The sequence below is a fragment of the Genypterus blacodes genome, unplaced genomic scaffold, assembly GCF_046128005.1.
Source record: "Genypterus blacodes isolate CSIRO-AG114 ecotype Tasmania unplaced genomic scaffold, CSIRO-AGI_Gbla_v1 ptg000021l_1, whole genome shotgun sequence".
NCBI lineage: Eukaryota > Metazoa > Chordata > Actinopteri > Ophidiiformes > Ophidiidae > Genypterus > Genypterus blacodes.
The window spans coordinates 3,570,452-3,588,136 of record NW_027466834.1 but is presented as its reverse complement, the minus strand read 5'-3'; the positions used below and the strand labels follow the sequence as shown (position 1 = coordinate 3,588,136).

The window sequence follows — 17,685 nt, the reverse complement described above, 5'->3', positions numbered from 1 at the left end:
GAAATCTCACGTGTGATTTCACTTAAAATACCACACAAGTGATAGATATAATTTCCTCAAGTTGAGATATACACCACAATGATGATACACCTCATATTAACAGGATCAGACAGCAAGTGGATGCTTTTTAGATTTAATATGCACCGAACTATAACGATAACAAAATAAATTAAACGTTTCGAGGCGTTTTTTTATTTTTAAATTCGCATTTGTTTGTGTATCAAGAAGCATACAGTATATTATGACCGGCGTCTGCACCATTGCATCAGCCAAACCAAAGCAGTTCATATAAGCGAGGTCGCGGGCTCAGTTGAGATTGACAGCACATTGACCAATTGGGATTGAAATCGACCTTGGTGCCGGGGCGGCCGGACCAATGAGCGTCTTTTGTGGGCGTGCCACAGAGCTCTGCGCTTCGTTTCTGACTGAGCAGCGTGGGCTACAGCAAAGGGTCTTGGGAGCGCTAACAGACTCACTCAGCGACAATAACTCTCCTGTGAGTATGTTTGCAAGTCTATATGCTGTTGAATCAGAGATATAAGGCGTGTTATTCAGCACAGAAGGTTGTTAGTCAATGATCGCGATTTTACCGGCTTAATAGGTAGAGGTAGCTTGCTTGGCTAACATTTAGTCGTTCAGTTAGCCGCTGTTGCTAACGTCACTGTCAAGCAAAGTGCCGCATTAACATAGATTGAGTAATGGAACGATGACGAGTAAGCAGTTCAGTATGCAAGTTTGAAAACTCGATTTACGAAGTGATCATGCTTTTGTCCGCGTTGACGTGTCTGCTATGAGTATAATTATATGGTTATAGTGTACTTGTTTACAGCAGCAGTGGGTCGAAGGTGGCTGAGAGACAATAAGGGACAATTGAGGAAGAACATTACTGCAAAAAAAACCATTTTATAGTCAGGTGAGCAAATCACATAAAGGTCAAAACAGACAGCAGCGATCAGATGCTCAAGACAGCTCAGTGATTCAGATCTCCTTTATCTCCGTTATCAGCTCGGCACTGTATCGGCATTGCACTTTTTCTAAACTGTTTCGGATTTAAATGAAGGCAAACTTCATCACAGGTGAACTTTCCATCACACCAGCCCGATGTGTCACCATGTGTTGTTGCCAGCAGGGTGGTTGTTGTAGTCAGGATGGGGGCCAGTATGGCTGTTTACCTTTCGCCTGCTCACCCCAGAGAGTTCAAATCAGCAGCTGTGTGGTTTCCTGCCCTACTGACTTTCCTAAACATTTCACAGATGGGAATTCGTCTTCACAGCCTTTTAATTATGGGCAGCGCACTGTTTTGTTGTCCCTTTTCTGAATAAAAAGGTACATAGATGTCTGATTTAGGGCTTGCCGTTTATAATGGACTGCCGAATTTGTTTCAAAATTATGCACATTTAATCGATTATTAGTGGTAAATGTAAAGATGGCACCAGACCTGTATAAGGGAGCTTCTGTTGTCACGGCGACAGAGCAAAAGGCACACACATTTTATGAATAAACAACTGGCTGTGCAAGATACATGCCTTACATTCATTCCCTTTCTTCACTAGTTGTGCATCAGCATTTGAAGGTTCAATTATGGTCCCATAATGGCCACTAAACCTGTCAGTCTACTGCTGTTTTGACAAATGAATGATTTTCAATGGGAGAAATTGCCATGAAACTGATCATATCGGTTGAGAGCATTGGTGTGGGGTGTGTTCTTTGTGTCCAGTGTCAGGATTCTAGGTGTTTTCAGTTTACGCTTAAGGCTAATTTGTTGGAGGGGAAACGACAGAATAGCTTCATGTTAGGACATGAATCGAACTTACTTGAATATTGGCCATTGCAAATCTGAGGAAAACAAAAAATCCCCAATTACCTCTTGAGATTGATATGCAAGACTCATTTATGGAATCATTCATGAAAGAAGTAGTCACACTTTCGGAGAATCTCAATTCAGTGTACTGTGTCAAACCTGAGCAGCAAACCAACTTGCAAGGAAAGACTGAGCTGGTTAAACTTGTTAGAGCAGGCAGAATGATTTGCTGACACCATAGCTCACTCTGGAAACCAGTGAGACTAGCAGCTTGTAGCATCTTTGTTTGCTGAAAGAAGTCTGAGCTCATGGGTCCATTCTCATGGGTCGGGAGCGTTTGCTCAGAATAATTGACCTATTTTCACAGGTGAATGTCGGGGATTTGTGATTGTTTCATGTAATTTTAATAGATTCATTATCATTAGTTTTGAGTTTCGAGTATGTAACCCTTTTGAGACATTGCAATTGCCTGTGCTAATTAGCTCCACAGACTCCCCCATAACTGCTGAGTCAGTACAGGCTTGGGCCTATCTGAACTGCAAAACCGACCAACAGATTTGAATATATCAATAGGTTTGATTTATAGATTTAGAAATCAGATCATGTAGCTAGAGCCCAGATGTGGGAAACACTCCATGAACCTGGACATTCTTGAACCCTAAACACTTTTTAGTTGACTTATCAGTAAAGCAGCGGCTGTAGTTTGGCTCAGTTCTGGATCATGTGACTCAGTTTTTGGGCCACATGATCAGATCACTTTGTGTTCTCTTTTTAGCACAGTGTTGGCTGTATCAGCAATCAACATACTAAAAGCCTTGTTGGCACTGTGGAACCAAATCAGGGACTCGGAACAATTAAATTGGATGCAGTGGTTTATTAATACCCGATAGTTCCCTTGAGCGTTGTCTCTTAATGTTGTGTGTGTGTGTGTGTGTGTTTGTTTGTTTGTTCAGGAAGCTTCTTCAGAATGGACTCGTCTTTAAGTGCATCTCAGATCCGTGAGAAGTTCATCGACTTCTTCCGTCGTTATGAGCACCAGTACGTCCACTCGTCAGCCACCGTCCCGCTGGATGACCCCACGCTGCTTTTCGCCAATGCTGGTATGAACCAGGTAAACTCATCACTCTTTTCTTTGTATATAACTTACTGTATTTATAAGGATCATAACTCGGCATAAGTCAAACAAAACCAGAGGTCACCCTGACTGTATCAAAGCTTGTTAGTTGATGTGGCCTTCCTACCCTGACCTGTGTAGTTAAATCTCTCAGTATGTCACATGTCAGCTCTGCTTTTTGTTCCCATTCCTCCCAGTTCAAGCCCATTTTCCTAAACACCATCGACCCGTCCCACCCTATGGCCAGGCTGCGTCGTGCTGCCAACACCCAGAAGTGCATCCGCGCCGGCGGCAAACACAACGACCTGGACGATGTGGGTAAAGATGTCTACCATCACACCTTCTTCGAGATGCTGGGGTCGTGGTCCTTCGGAGACTACTTCAAGGCAGGTTTCAACACATTTGGCAGCAGTACACTTTTAGTCTTATTCTCAGTCTTCTTGTGTTTTTCTTCTGTGTGTTTTTATGACTGAATTGTTGGTCTGATGATGCTGCTAAACTACAAAGTTTATTTCTGCTGACTTGCTGCGTGGCTCGTGGTCTGCACCTCCTCAAGCTAGATGTGCATTTTCTCAACAAACGTGACAGATTGAAATTCTCTGGTGAACCGTTACACTCTCTTAAATTCTGGATTTCTCCATTCCTCCCTGTAGCAACTGGCCTGTAAGATGGCCTTGGAGCTGCTGACTGAGGAGTTTGGCATTTCCATAGAGCGTCTGTACGTCACCTACTTCGGTGGCAATGCTGACGCAGGCCTGGAGCCAGACCTTGAGTGCAAACAGATTTGGATGGACCTGGGGTGAGTCTCAAATGAGCATCACACTCAATATTTAAAATTACTAGAGTTGTGAAGCATTTATGTCTCGTGTTAGACGCATAGTACCTCCCAAACAATCATTTTTCACTCTCCCTAGTCTTACAATTTATCTCTTGGTGAATGCTACATAATGTCTATAATCGTCATCATGATGTTGTGTGACCTTTGGGAGGTTGGCATTGTTTTCCTCCTGAAGTCCCGCAGAGCCACATCAACGCCTCCAGCAACATCCAAGCAGATCATGCCTCCCATAGATACATAGATAGATGGAAAGATAGATAGATAGATAGAAACTTTATTTAGCCTAAACTGGGAAATTGTTCAGTCACAGCAGCATAACAGGTAACAGTAAAACACGCTAGTATAGAGACGCAACACACACAATAGCAAATGAAGACATGATAGAGATGTCGTGATAAATAAAAACACAGTAGTAAAAATGCTAAATATTAGTAATTTAAGGGCAGAAAGAGTGAAGTGTGAACTACACAGAAACTAAGGGGCCTCTGTCTATATTAGACAGAGGTGAGGTGTTTGCTATATGTTATAGAAAAGTAGTTTATGCTGTTAATGAATATACTATAAGCCAAAAGCTGCAACATTAAATCAAACAATGCAAAGATGACTTAACATTGTCCAAACTAAAGATCACAGAAGTAAATGTATTTCTCAAAAGTCTCAACTCTGACACCATATTAATTAATGAGACATCCTTTATGATGTCATTCTCCGCTATCATAAGTTTGTGACATCATTCATGCTGTAAAAGGCTGCAGCTGTGTCATTTCCGTGATGTCATGATGGGCTGCAGCTTTGACATCATTCGTGTTGTCATCATGGGGTGCAACAGTGGTTCCATCAGTCTATTAGAGAAGGAGCTACGCTGTTTGTCCAGCAGGGGATGGAGAGGAGAGTAAGGGTTCTCCATGATAGATAACAGTTTGTTCAGTGTCCTCTTCTCTATCACAGTCCCAAAAGTGTCTAGTTTGCAGCCAAATACGGAGCCAGCCTTCTTAATAAGTTGACCAAGTCTGCTGGTGTCCCTGGCACCGGTGCTGCTCCCCCAGCAGACTACAGCATAATAAAGTGTAATGGCTACAACAGACTGATGTCCAACATCTTGCTGCACACATTAAAAGATCTCAGCTTCCTCAGGAAAAATAGTCTGCTCATCCCCTTCCTATATACAGCCTCAGTGTTGGTCCTCCAGTTCAGCCTGTTGTCAATGTGGACTCCTAGGTATTTGTACCCACCACCACCACCACCAACTGCACATTCTCACCCAGAATGCACAGGGGCCGTCAATCTGTCCTTTCTTCCTGAAGCCGATGACCATCCCCCTGGTCTTGGCCACATCCAGAATCAGATGATTTCTACCAGACCACTATACGAAATCACCCACCAGTGTTCTGTTTTCCTCCTCCCGTCCATCTCTAATACACCAAACCACTGCTGTGTCAAAGTAAACTTCTGCAAGTGGCAAGACCCACCATTTCAGACAGAACATTACTCAGTCGGACAAACTGGGATCTGAAGGTCAGATAGTCAGTAAGTTAGGTGTTAGGCGTTAATCTTGTGTTAACTGTACCTATTTGAATTCTCCTTCTCTCTCTCTCACAGGATGGACGAGGCTCGCATCCTGCCCGGCAGCATGAAAGATAACTTCTGGGAGATGGGCGACACTGGCCCCTGTGGTCCCTGCAGCGAGATGCATTACGACCGCATCGGAGGGAGAGACGCTTCTCATCTGGTGAACATGGACGATCCCAACGTACTGGAGGTCTGGAATCTGGTGTTCATCCAGTTCAACAGGTAATGACAGATTAGCTTTATCCCCAGTGGGACATACATTTGCAGCCTGGATGTACAGTCCACAAATATCAGTATAGTTGCCCTTTGTTACGACCATCAAAAGGCTCGTACAAGGACGCTCAAACAGAATTACTGAGAAACAGCAGTGCCAAGAATCACCAAAATGTATTATACAAAAATCTATAAAGAAGCTCAGCACTGCACTTCAACAAACCAACAACAAGTAACAAAGGTTGGCAGGCCGGCTAAACTAAACAATAAGAAGTGACGACACCAAGAGGGCTGCAGGATCTGGGCTCCTCCTGCTGGACCAAAAAACTAGCAAAACGACAGCCATAATCTCAAACAAAAACATGTGGTGCATGCAACGTGCTGCTGCTGGGAAGTAGAGAGAGGCAGGATTTGACCCACATGACAGAGAAGAAAAGGACATCATGAGTGAACACATGAGCATCTCAGCCAGCAGAGGGGGCGCTTGTAACACCCTTTTTTACAATAATTCATGCAATTTAAGTGCTTGGAGCACATAGCCGCTTAAATCCTGTCTAGATATGGTCTATACTGTATATAAAACCTAATTTCATACCCAAGACACTGAATAGTATGCTTTCATCTGAATATTGTCATTTTTATTGTTGCTGTATGTGAGTATAGTGATTACACTCAGCTTGTAAAGCAGCAAACCTTGCAAAAAATCCTAAGTAACGTCAAGATGTACTTGCTTAAACTGTTTTTAAAGGAGATAAATTGAGCCTTGTTGGTGGACTGTACAGCCTTGTGGCCAGCAAACAGATGTTTTCTATTTAATCCTTTTGCATTCTTGGCGTTAGAATGGAACTGAGTGAACAAAATGACCCCACATTAATCAAACACACACTTGCATACAGTAGTGTGGTAAACAATTGTTTCTATTTCAGGCTGTAACCAGTCGAGTCGGTTATATGAAGGGCAATCAAAGGTTATCACACCTTCATTCCTAGAATTGTGTTTATTGTCCAGCTACACACCTTATCTCCTTCTGGTTTTGTGCTTAATGCAGTTCAGCTACTGAAATCCACACACCCTCAGTGCTTCATTCCTTTACATGTGCAGGAAGGAATAATTCACACTGTGTCACACGTCTCGTATTACTTCCTTATACAGATCACTGGGTTAACATTGGTAAATTTCTTATAAAGAACCTGATACATCTGATCTGACTGTAAAGCATTCAACCTGATTTTGTCTGCCCTGAATATTGTGGGATGAATTGCTTCTATCCAGATCAGACTAAAGTCTCAATTTAACTATTAAAATGAGTTGGTTTAACTGTAATTCATATATTACAGAATGAAGTTTATTTATTTATATAGCTGATGTGTCATACAGTGTGTCTAAGGGCCACATTTGTTGTTCTAGTCTGAGCTCTCCAGGGTGGAAAATCTCCCTAAAAGCAATTCCACAAGAGGTTCACCCTGTCGCCTCTCACTGCGTTGTCAGTCTAAATGCGCACCTTCACACACTCGGGACCAAACATTGTCTGATGTTCACCTCCCCAGAGAGTCTGAGACGGAGCTGAAGCCGCTGCCTAAGAAGAGCATTGACACGGGGATGGGCCTGGAGCGCCTGGTGTCTGTGCTGCAGAACAAAATGTCCAACTATGACACCGACCTCTTCCTGCCATACTTTGATGCCATTCAGAAGGTAACGGTGCCCAAGTGTGGTTGTGCTGATACAGGAAAGTTATTCAAGAGAAGACAATACAAACAAGCTACTACATGGAGAAAGGTTAAGTCAACAAGCACACAATACAACAGCTTCTATTTGAGTAGACCAGAACTGAACCTTGACTGGAACAACTAAACCTACTGTGCAAACACTTGGATAGACCTCAATTTAGAAGACTGAAGTTTGTCCACATCCAGGTTGCAAGCAAAACCTTCTGAAGAGCTCATTTTCTAAACTTTGTCCCCAAGAACTTAGAAAATCAAAATGAAGCTTAATTCAGAATATAGCTCTGAGCATGTTGTTGTGTTTCCTGTCAGTAATTCTTTGGTGATCACTTGTCTGTATTTCAGGGCACCGGTGCCAGACCGTATACCGGTAAAGTAGGTGCTGAGGATACTGACGGCATCGATATGGCTTACCGCGTACTGGCCGACCACGCTCGCACAATCACCATCGCCCTGTCAGATGGTGGCCGGCCTGATAACACAGGAAGAGGGTGAGACATAAATATCTCTTAACACGACCAGAGCACATTGCTTTTTGATAGATTTACTTTCTGGTCTTTGATGAACTTGTCTTTAATTCATTTACGGACTTTGAATTTCCAAATCTTGTGCTTTGGTGTTACAATACAGAAAATCTTCAACGCTGAATGATGACTTGAAAACTTGTAAATTGCATGAAGTGATGATATGTGTGTGTTTTCCCGTCATAGCTACGTGTTGAGGAGGATCCTGCGTCGTGCCGTCCGTTATTCCCATGAGAAGCTGGGAGCTCAGCGAGGTTTCTTTGCCTCTCTGGTGGACGTGGTGGTCGACTCTCTGGTGAGATTTCCTTCCACCCTTCAGCTGCCTCTATTGTTGTGCAGAATGAACTGGTTTTGGAAAATAATTTAAATGTCCATTCATCATAATTTATTGTTCAGTTCTGTTAATTCTGTGCATTCTGATCAAACGTCTCTACTTTACTTCCTCTCCCCGACTGTTTCCCCTCCCTGAATTTCTTCCCCCCCATCTTATGGCCGCCATTCTTCCTCTCCATCCTCTCCATTTCTTTTCCTTGCACTCTCCAGGGCAATGCTTTCCCAGAGCTGAAGAAAGACCCAGACATGGTGAAGGACATCGTCAATGAGGAGGAGGCACAGTTTCTCAAAACCCTCACCAGAGGGCGCCGCATCCTGGATAGGAAGATCATGAGTTTGGGAGAGAGCAAGACCATCCCAGGTAAGACAGAATCTAACTGGTGATCATTACAAGGGTGGAAGGATAAGCCGCCTAGTTCTGCTGATTTATTGTGATGTTTTCAGGTGTATTTTGGTGTTGCTAAGCTAATGCTCTCTGCTCCTCATGGTTCCTCTCTCAGGAACATTTTGTATTTCTGACCCACACATTTGTCATATTTAAAAATAAATATTCTAACAAGCCTCTTTTATGTTTGTGCGTCCAGGTGACACAGCATGGTTGCTGTATGACACCTATGGCTTCCCTCTCGACCTGACAGCCCTCATTGCTGAGGAGAGAGACATGGTGGTGGACTTGGCTGCCTTTGAAGAGGAGAAGAAGGCAGCACAGGTGATGAGATGGGAAGGAAAGCAAAAGAGAGAAGGAAGCTTGGGAAGCAGAGAGGGGGACGCTACACCCTCTTGATAAATTGTGTGGCGATTGTTTGGATTTGTGCTCGACTGTTCAGTTACGCAAAATCCACTGAATACTTCCTATACATTCCTGTACGTTCCCATGGGGACACGTTTTTGCCTTGTGTCAGCATTCTCCAGTATTGCACTGTGAGTTAGAATCAGGAGCCATGCGCCTGCTGTTTAAATAACCCTCATTTACTGTACAGCCCAGTGCTAATCCTCTGTTGTTGACGACAGCAGCGTACTAGAAAAGAAATAGATCTTTTGGCAGAATCAAGTGCTGTCAGGTCACAGTGAGCTCATGTCTGTTTACATACGATTACGATTACATTACGATCATTTAGCAGACGCTTTTATCCAAAGCGACTTACATTACATTACATTACCACCCAGTATAGAGGGGAGCAATTGTGGGTTCGGTGCCTTGCTCAGGGGCACCTCGGCAGGGACTGACCCCGACGACCTTCCGGTTCCCAAAGCTACAGACGCTTCTACTTGGTGCTGCCCCCTGTTTGCAAAAAGTCTGAAATCAACATTCCACACAACACATTAATACAGTGGTTCCCAAAGTGGGGGCGCCCCCCCTTGGGAGCGTAGAGCTATTGAAGGGGGGAAGGGGGGCCCTGCAGAAAAAAGTTTGGGAACTGCAGTAATACTTTCTCCAACTTATTTGTATGGGACATTTTTGAGGAAGAGGTGGGGAAAAGAGAAAGAGAAAAGAAAGGACGTTGTATATTTGTTATTATTATTGTTGTTTAACTATTTTCGAAGAGTGAGCCAGAGGGAAAGAGAAAGGAGAACTTGGACACTGAGGCAAAATAGGCAATATAATGTTCAAGTAAATTGAAACAGAAACAGCAGAAAGCCACGGCCGTCGAAGGTTGTGAGAACATGACAGTAGTGTGGACACAGAGTCCAGGGTGACATCAGTGATGTTGTGATCATCTAATAGGTACAGTTTTTACAGGATGGTGTCAAACAGCAGTGTAGGCAGCTACAGATCGCTTCATAGGCCGGGATGAAGACAGGAGAAAAAAAGGGGACGGAGAGAGAAAAACAATGAGAAGACATCCCACCCAAAGACCCAACCTTCCGGTGTTCATGTTTTTTTAGTCGTTGGTCTGGCATAGCCTGTAGATTTGTGAAGTAGGAAAGAAATGGTTGCCATCAAATTCACGATACATTCCCTCCTTCTCCATCCCTCCTCCCCATGGGAAAGAGCAGCGAAACTGCAGTAAGCAAAAATAAATTGCCAGCGTTTCACTTTTACAAATCCCTAATGTGGCAAGAATAGTCCCTCACAACAGCAACATTCAAAGTTAAATAAGTGATTTTAAAATGGAAGGAAAACTAAGGTAAGGCGAGTTGAACAGTTTAAGCAGCGCTTTGTTCTGAAATCAGTTTCAGCCTCAAACAATCCTCTGCAAACTCAAAGTGAGGTTTTGACTAAAATATCATAAAAGATAATACTGCTTGTAGGGTTTAGGTTGGTGCAGAAAATAAACCTGTTTGTGTGTGCGTGTGTGTCCTTGTGTGTCCGTGTGTGTCCAACAGTTAAAGTCTCAGGGTAAAGGCGCAGGTGACGTGGACCACATCATGCTGGACATCTACGCCATTGAAGAGCTGAGAAACAAGAATGTAGAGGCCACAGACGACTCCCCCAAATACAGATACACCTCAGATGAAAATGGAAACTATGGTAATTGAGGTTAAATTCAGCAGGGCGGCTCCATTTGTCAGAGCATTTCCCTCTCTGACCCACCTTCTGTTTATGTGTGTGCAGGCTTTGAACAGGTCACAGCCACAGTGCTGGCCCTGCGCTGCGACCGCGCCTTCTGCGACGAGGTGACCACGGGCCAGGAGTGCGGCGTGCTGCTCGACAAGACGTCTTTCTACGCCGAACAAGGTGGACAGACCTTTGACGAAGGCTACTTGCTGAGAGAAGACGAGAACACGGAGGACGTAAGTGCAACACAAAGTTGCACTTTTGTGTTTTGATGTCTAGTGGCAGGAAGCATAAATAAAACATTAACACCAGAGAAGATGCGAGATATAAAATGGTTCTAATTTCTCTCTCATGAGAAGAAAGAAATGAATTTTGGCCCGTTTCACAGTTACATCAGGCCATTTTGACAATCTGAGATCTCTCAAAGGGCTATGGTTGATTTGAAAAGAAGCCTCTTTGTCCTCATAAATCTTTTTTTTTTCTGTGGCTGATCATTTTAAGAAGAAGCTCTTTTTAACAAACTCAAAGACGTCTCTTGAAAAGAGCCACAGAAATTCTGTCTTTTTCGTTGTTCTCGTCTTTGTGTTCGCGTTCCTGATCTCGCCCACTTTGTGTCTTTGCAGAGGATGGAGTTCACTGTAAAAAACACCCAGGTTAGAGGAGGTTACGTTCTCCATGTGGGGACTGTCTATGGAACGCTGAAGGTTGGAGACCAAGTCACCTTACATATAGATGAGGTGAGAAACTTTGTGCTCGTGCGTCTCACTTCCTCCCCAACCTTCCCTTGCGATGCTTCGAGTGAGTGACTTGTTTCATTTGACTTGTTTCTACAACTCATATCTGTGCACGTGCCTTTCCCAGGCTCGCCGTAGGCCCATTATGAGCAACCACACCGCCACACACATCCTCAACTTCGCCTTGCGGGGGGTCTTGGGAGAGGCTGACCAAAGGGGCTCCCTCGTCGCCCCTGATCGCCTGCGCTTCGACTTCACCGCCAAAGGTGCTCTGAGCACCGGGGAAGTCCGCCGCACAGAAGAGATCGCTTGTGCCATGATAGGAGAAGCTAAGGTTAGTCAGAAAACAGAGGCTTTCAAAGTTGTCAAGGTCATTGGCTAATATTTACAATAATTATCCAATATTTACCTGCAGAAGTGAAAATTAATGCCATTATTTCACTTTGGTCCCCTCTGTATTCCTTCTTCTCCAGGGTGTATATGCCCTGGATGCCCCCCTTGCACAAGCCAAGGCCATCCAGGGTCTGCGTGCCGTGTTTGACGAGACCTACCCTGACCCTGTGCGAGTGGTGTCTATCGGCCTCCCTGTGGAGGAGCTGCTGGCTGACCCTAACAGTGCTGCTGGTTCTCTCACCTCCATTGAGTTTTGCGGTGGAACGTAAGTACGCCTTTTCTGCTTTGGTTTTGTTTTGGATCGATGTGCGCTTGCCAGTCTAGCAGTTGGTCATACTGCACAAATTGTTTGTACATCCTGGGAAGCTCCATTGGTCGCTGATTGATTTCTGGTGATTGATTTCTGAGTGTCCCCATGGTTATCATTTGTGAAGCCCCATCAGTCGTTGGTGCCACATGGTCCACAGTATGGAGAAGTGGAGTATCTATCCTCACATCACTTTTTCAGGAACCCAGCAGCAATCTTTCAGAAGTGTAATACTCACCCATTTGTGGTCTATGAGGTGAAAAGTCTAAATTATACAGGTGGGTTTTAGGTGAGACAGCCTGTCCTCATGCAGACAAGCCTCCACCATCTTGCGGCGCTCAGGCCGCAGAATAAATCTGCTCCACTGACTTTTAAAGTGTTGGTTTTCGGCAGTACGACTGGCATGAATGCTAAAATGTCCGGAGAGAGAAATGATTTCACCTGATGCGACAGAGGTAATGGGCCAGTGTGGGTGTTTGTGGAGGTGGTTTTGAATAAATTATTCCATGCAACCGATTAAACATCTGCACGAAGCTTCCGTTAGTAAGTCAGATCATCTCCTGCTGAATAAGGTTTCTTAACTTTTTGTGCCCCCGGTTGTCTTTGATGTTTATCTGCAGCCATTTCAAGGGATGTGTATCTGCTGCTGTCCTGGCTCCTCTCGCTCCTCCTCCTCCTCCCTCACCTCCCCACTGCTCTCCGTCTCCGCCGCCGCCATCCTGACTGTAAACTGTGTTGATAATCTTTTGTTGGTTTCTCTGCAGCCATCTGCAGAACTCGGGTCACGCCTCGCCATTTGTCATTGTGTCCGAGGAGGCCATCGCTAAGGGCATCCGCCGCATTGTTGCTGTGACAGGGACAGAGGCACAAAAGGTCAGTGCCCACAAACACACACATACACACACAAACATAGACACATTTACAAAGTCTTATAAGTATATGTGCATACATTATCAGCCACACAAGTTAATGTCAAGGTGTGAAAATGCAATTACTTGGGTTGATGGTCATTAGAATTTTTCCTGCCACTCAAAACAGAGGAACTTACATGAAACGTGGTGAATGAAACCATTTATGAAGCTTTAAATGAACATTTAGCTTTTTCTATTCTTCCCAGTCCCTCAGGAAGAGCTCTTTAGATGTATTATTAGTCTGCTACCTTCTCTGCAGACCAAAGTTTTTCCCCTTTCTAATCAATACCATCATTTCTCAACTCTCTGCCTTTCTATCAATAGGCCCTGAGGAAAGCTGATGCTTTGCGCCAGGCTCTGTCGGTCCTGGGAGACAAAGTGAAGCAACAAACAGCCCCCAACAAGGATGTGCAGAAAGAAATCGCCGACATGACAGAGGTGTGTGTGTGTGTGTGTGTGTGTGTGTGTGTGTGTGTGTGTGTGTGTGTGTGTGTGTGTGTGTGTGTGTGTGTGTGTGTGTGTGTGTGTGTGTGTGTGTGTGTGTGTGTGTGTGTGTGTGTGTGTGTGTGTGTGTGTGTGTGTGTGTGTGTGTGTGTCCGAGTCAGGTGACCAACGTTTCTGTCCTCCATGTAGTCCATCGGCACAGCAGTCATCTCGCAGTGGCAGAAGGATGAGATGAGGGAAAGCCTGAAGGCCCTGAAGAAGACCATGGATGACTTGGATCGTGCCTGTAAGGCTGATGTCCAGAAGAGAGTTCTGGACAAAACCAAGGAGCTGATCGAGAGCAACCCCAACCAGCCACTGCTCATCATGGAGGTTGAAACAGGAGCCTCAGCAAAAGTGAGATTTAACAGTGTTTCTAATTCAAAATGTATAAAAAATAGATCAACTGAAGCAGTGCATGGATACTGAAATACTCCCAAAGCAGCAAGTTAGATGGCAGGTGAAGAATTCAATACAATATACATTATGTTGGTACTTTAGGATACCTGAAATGACCTTCTGGTTTTGAGCACATTTTATTTATTTTTTACTGTTTTACCAAATGTTTTGCTCCAAAAATGAGTTGAAGCATCACATAACTAAATGAATCACATTTCCAATACTTGCTTGGCTTAGGGACTGTGCTTTTGCTCGTCCTTGTAAAATAAAATCCCTCCATCGACACACAAAGAGTAAATCTGTAATCCAAGTTTGTACAAAAACAAATGAAAGTAGAGGGAGTGATAAAAAAGCTCTTTACTTGCATATCCCAGCACATCCCAAAGCTGTTCTCACACACACTGTTGTTACCATGGGACCAAAGCAGCTCTATAGCCATTAGGCCTGACCTTCAGACATCGATAGTGCTGATTAGGATACCTCATTCCTTCCCTCCCTCGACGTACAGGCCCTGAATGAGTCGTTGAAGCTGTTGAAGACAAACTCTCCTCAGACTGCAGCCATGCTCTTCACCGTAGACCCTGACGCCGGCAAGATCATCTGCCTGTGTCAAGTCCCACAGGTAACACACACACACATACACAACCACAAACTTCCAACAATATGAGTGAGACATCTGTCACGCTTGTATTTGAACATTAAAACATACAGGTTTATAATTGCACTCTTGTCTTCTCCCCTTGCAGGACGTGGCAAAGCGCGGTCTGAAGGCCAACGAGTGGGTCCAAGAGCTGTGCCCCCTGCTGGATGGGAAAGGCGGCGGCAAAGACATGTCTGCTCAGGCCACAGGCAGGAACACACAGTGCCTGCAGGAGGCGCTACAGATGGCCAATGCCTTTGCAAAGCTCAAACTGGAAGAGAACTAATAGGAGAGGTCATTGGGGGCCAGGGGAGAGGAGGATGGAGGTGGATTTGAGAAAGGGTGGGTAATAAAGGATGGTGTAGGGAGGGAAAGCTGGAGAGAGTGAGTCCTGGGTCAGACATCTCCCTTTGCACGGCCCTCATTTCCTCTCTTCCTCCTCCCAGTATGAAAGATCACTGACATGTAGCTTACAGCAAGGAGCCAATCACATTTATGGGGACTAGGTTGGTGCACTTGGCCCGATAAAATCTCTGTGGAAATAACTTATCTATAGGAACACTCTCTCATGTAGTTACCAGGACACCACAGCCGGGGCAGATATTTGAGGAACTTGACCTGCTTCTTTTTGCATGTTGTGTATAGAGGATAAGCAGAGAGATGCACATTTGTTGCAATTCATTTTCCCTCATAAAGTACAGATAGAATTTAAGGGAAACAAAATGCACTTTCCACCTCAAACAATAATTGGGTTTGACTAAAATTTTAAGTTTTGATTCATACGTTTTCCTCTTTCCCATCTTCCTCTGTAAACAAGTTTATCTGGATGGAAGTCTGTCCACTTATGCTCTTTTTCTCCAGAGACCCACACAACTAGCTGAAGGTTTTCTACTTGTTTATTTTGTGAGCTGGAGCTCTGTCCATTTCTGTATGTTCTTTTCTCTGGTTGCGAAAACCTAGCCTATAACTGAATCATGGTCTTACTGTTCAAATAACAAGCCACTAACTGTCAAGTAATAAATTCATTTGTGATTTAGTAAATAATGCATACATTAAATGTAAATGACTTGTCTGATAATAAATCTGTGCAATTCTAATTCACTGGCATTTAATTTTGGTTCAGTGCAAAAGGTGGAAAAAGTCTTTTCTCTGTCTGTCATTATGGGAATAAATATTACTGGCAAATGCCAAATCTGCCTATTGTAAATGTGTGTGACTTGTATTGACGTTCTTTTGTCCAGAGAGGCATATACAGAGTCACTGCAATCAATGAAACTAGCGGTGAAATCTAAGATCATTAGATTTGGGCCATTGAACACAAATGATTGAGGTTTGAGCCGATTCCAAAGCTTTAGCACCAGTCGAGCCAGTTTATTAGTATGGTAGTAACACTGTCTGGATTAATGTGAGAGGGAAGTTTGTTCGGGCTTGACATCAGTCCAGCAGTAGCTGTTGCTGCATTAACTTAATTTATCTGGGGTTTTTGTTTCCCCTTGAGTATTGGTTTGTTGATTGGATTACTGAAAAAGTTCTTAGCCAGGTTTTTTCTAACTTGGTAGGGTGGGTCATGCGTTCATAGACTTTATCAAAAACAGAGAACTCTTGTTATGTTTCACAAAGTTTGTAGTGTGTATAATAGCATAACATACAAAGAGACCGATCATGGATCATACAGAGGTTCTAATGTAGTAAATGCAGCTCTGCCTCCTCATCTCAGTGATGTACTGGACGCACTTATTGCACTTATTGCACTTATTAATTTCTAGCAGTAGGAGATCAAGGCGGGTGGACTTACAGCTCAGTCTCTAAGTGGTTTGACCACTCTGCATAGAAGCTTCTCTTGTTCAGTCAGTGGTGGCAGTAAGGAGTTATGAGGTGTGAGCTCGAAGGACTAGAGTTGTTAGTCACGTGAATGTAGGTGTAAACTGCTGGAATGAAGGTAAAATGTAGAGATGTTGGTGTACACAGGTGTCTAAGGTTGCAGAGCAGTCAGCTCCTCCATTCCTGTGAGTATTGACTCTCATATGACAACAGTGTGATGCTAAAGGCCTACACAGTGCCTGACCACCCAACACAAACTGTTTCAGATTAAGCACACTGAGGCCTTCATGACTAATGGCTCGTGGCACCTGGCTCAAGGTGTGAATGACTCTCAGAGGATAAATGCTTCTTACTGCACACCACTGACTCCGAATTGATTAAACTGCAGGTCCAGTTGCCTTGAATTACTATTGCTAGATACCCAGTGACTCGGATGACTGAGAACCTTCATAGACACAATCAGGGATTAAACGAGGAACATTAGGAAAACACCCCAATTGTGTAATCTTCACCCATCCAGCCATCGTGTTGAGTGTTGAACTGGCTGTATGTCAAATCTCTGTCTAGTCTTTGTTCGATCTGAACCACCTGTAAAATCTACTGTAGATTAAGGGTATATCTACTCATTATGCAGCTTCTTACTGCAGGATAATGTTTGCGCAGTGGTAGTACCATAGAAAATCGAAAAAGAGACAGAAGGGCACTAATGAACTGTTCCAGCTGTGTGGGTCTCAGGGTTACAATGACGTCACAGCCTGCAGGTCAGTGACTGTTGCAGTCACTCGTCACTGCACACAGTGAACCAGAAGGGGAAAACCCGTGAGGCTCAAACATCTCAAAATACTGGCAACTGTTGCAGTCGATGTCAGTTGGCCAGCGGCAGGACTCTGATCATGATAGATTTGTTCTTTTAAGATGTCTGACGTCATTTAATCTTCTATCACTGCTGCAGGAAACATTTTTTCATCAAGTGACACCCAAACATCAATTATAAAGAATTGTGTTCAGGTGATATTAGTTATATTACAAATATTTTTGCTTCCACAAGACCTTTGATTTCATTTTAATCTAGGACAGATTCTACTCACATTCATTTGAAGATGATGCCTTAACTCTTTTTTCCTCCCCTGCCAGTTAGACAACCATACTGAATACATCCGATTCTCTGATCTTGGAGAAACTCACTAATGCTTGTCATTAATATTTCATGGTATTTCAAGTCTTAAATACAGCAGCAAGGAAGAAACAAACAAACTACTTCATTTACCATTAATGGTGCAAATTAAATGGTGATAGAAACAAAGCATACGTTTGTGAGGCGTTCTCACAGAAACACTCAGAGTCTTCACACTTTCTTTATAGCCGATGAAATGAATGAATTATT

The 17,685-nt window shown here is 43.8% G+C and overlaps 1 protein-coding gene across 1 annotated transcript; it reads left to right on the top strand.

Annotated features, from left to right (window-relative positions):
* The first annotated feature begins 413 nt into the window (after nt 1-413).
* On the top strand, nt 414-15,687 carry aars1 (alanyl-tRNA synthetase 1). The gene is made up of 20 exons (XM_076142176.1): nt 414-496; nt 2,755-2,912; nt 3,113-3,301; nt 3,569-3,714; nt 5,353-5,544; nt 7,083-7,227; nt 7,602-7,747; nt 7,967-8,075; nt 8,324-8,474; nt 8,698-8,822; nt 10,442-10,586; nt 10,671-10,849; nt 11,237-11,350; nt 11,475-11,681; nt 11,821-12,005; nt 12,812-12,920; nt 13,283-13,396; nt 13,592-13,798; nt 14,349-14,462; nt 14,587-15,687. The coding sequence occupies exons 2-20, from the start codon at nt 2,769-2,771 to the stop codon at nt 14,764-14,766; spliced, it is 2,901 nt and encodes a 966-aa protein (XP_075998291.1). The 5' UTR covers nt 414-496; nt 2,755-2,768; the 3' UTR covers nt 14,767-15,687.
* The last annotated feature ends 1,998 nt before the right edge of the window (nt 15,688-17,685 follow it).

What these genes read in the sequence shown, in the direction of transcription:
- aars1 (XM_076142176.1), top strand. Translation starts at nt 2,769, where the DNA reads ATGGACTCGTCTTTAAGTGCATCTCAGATCCGTGAGAAGTTCATCGAC. An exon ending in AGAGAGCAAGACCATCCCAG is followed by an intron (nt 8,475 to 8,697) that starts GTAAGACAGAAT and finishes TTGTGCGTCCAG; the next exon opens with GTGACACAGCATGGTTGCTG. An exon ending in CAGGGACAGAGGCACAAAAG is followed by an intron (nt 12,921 to 13,282) that starts GTCAGTGCCCAC and finishes TTCTATCAATAG; the next exon opens with GCCCTGAGGAAAGCTGATGC.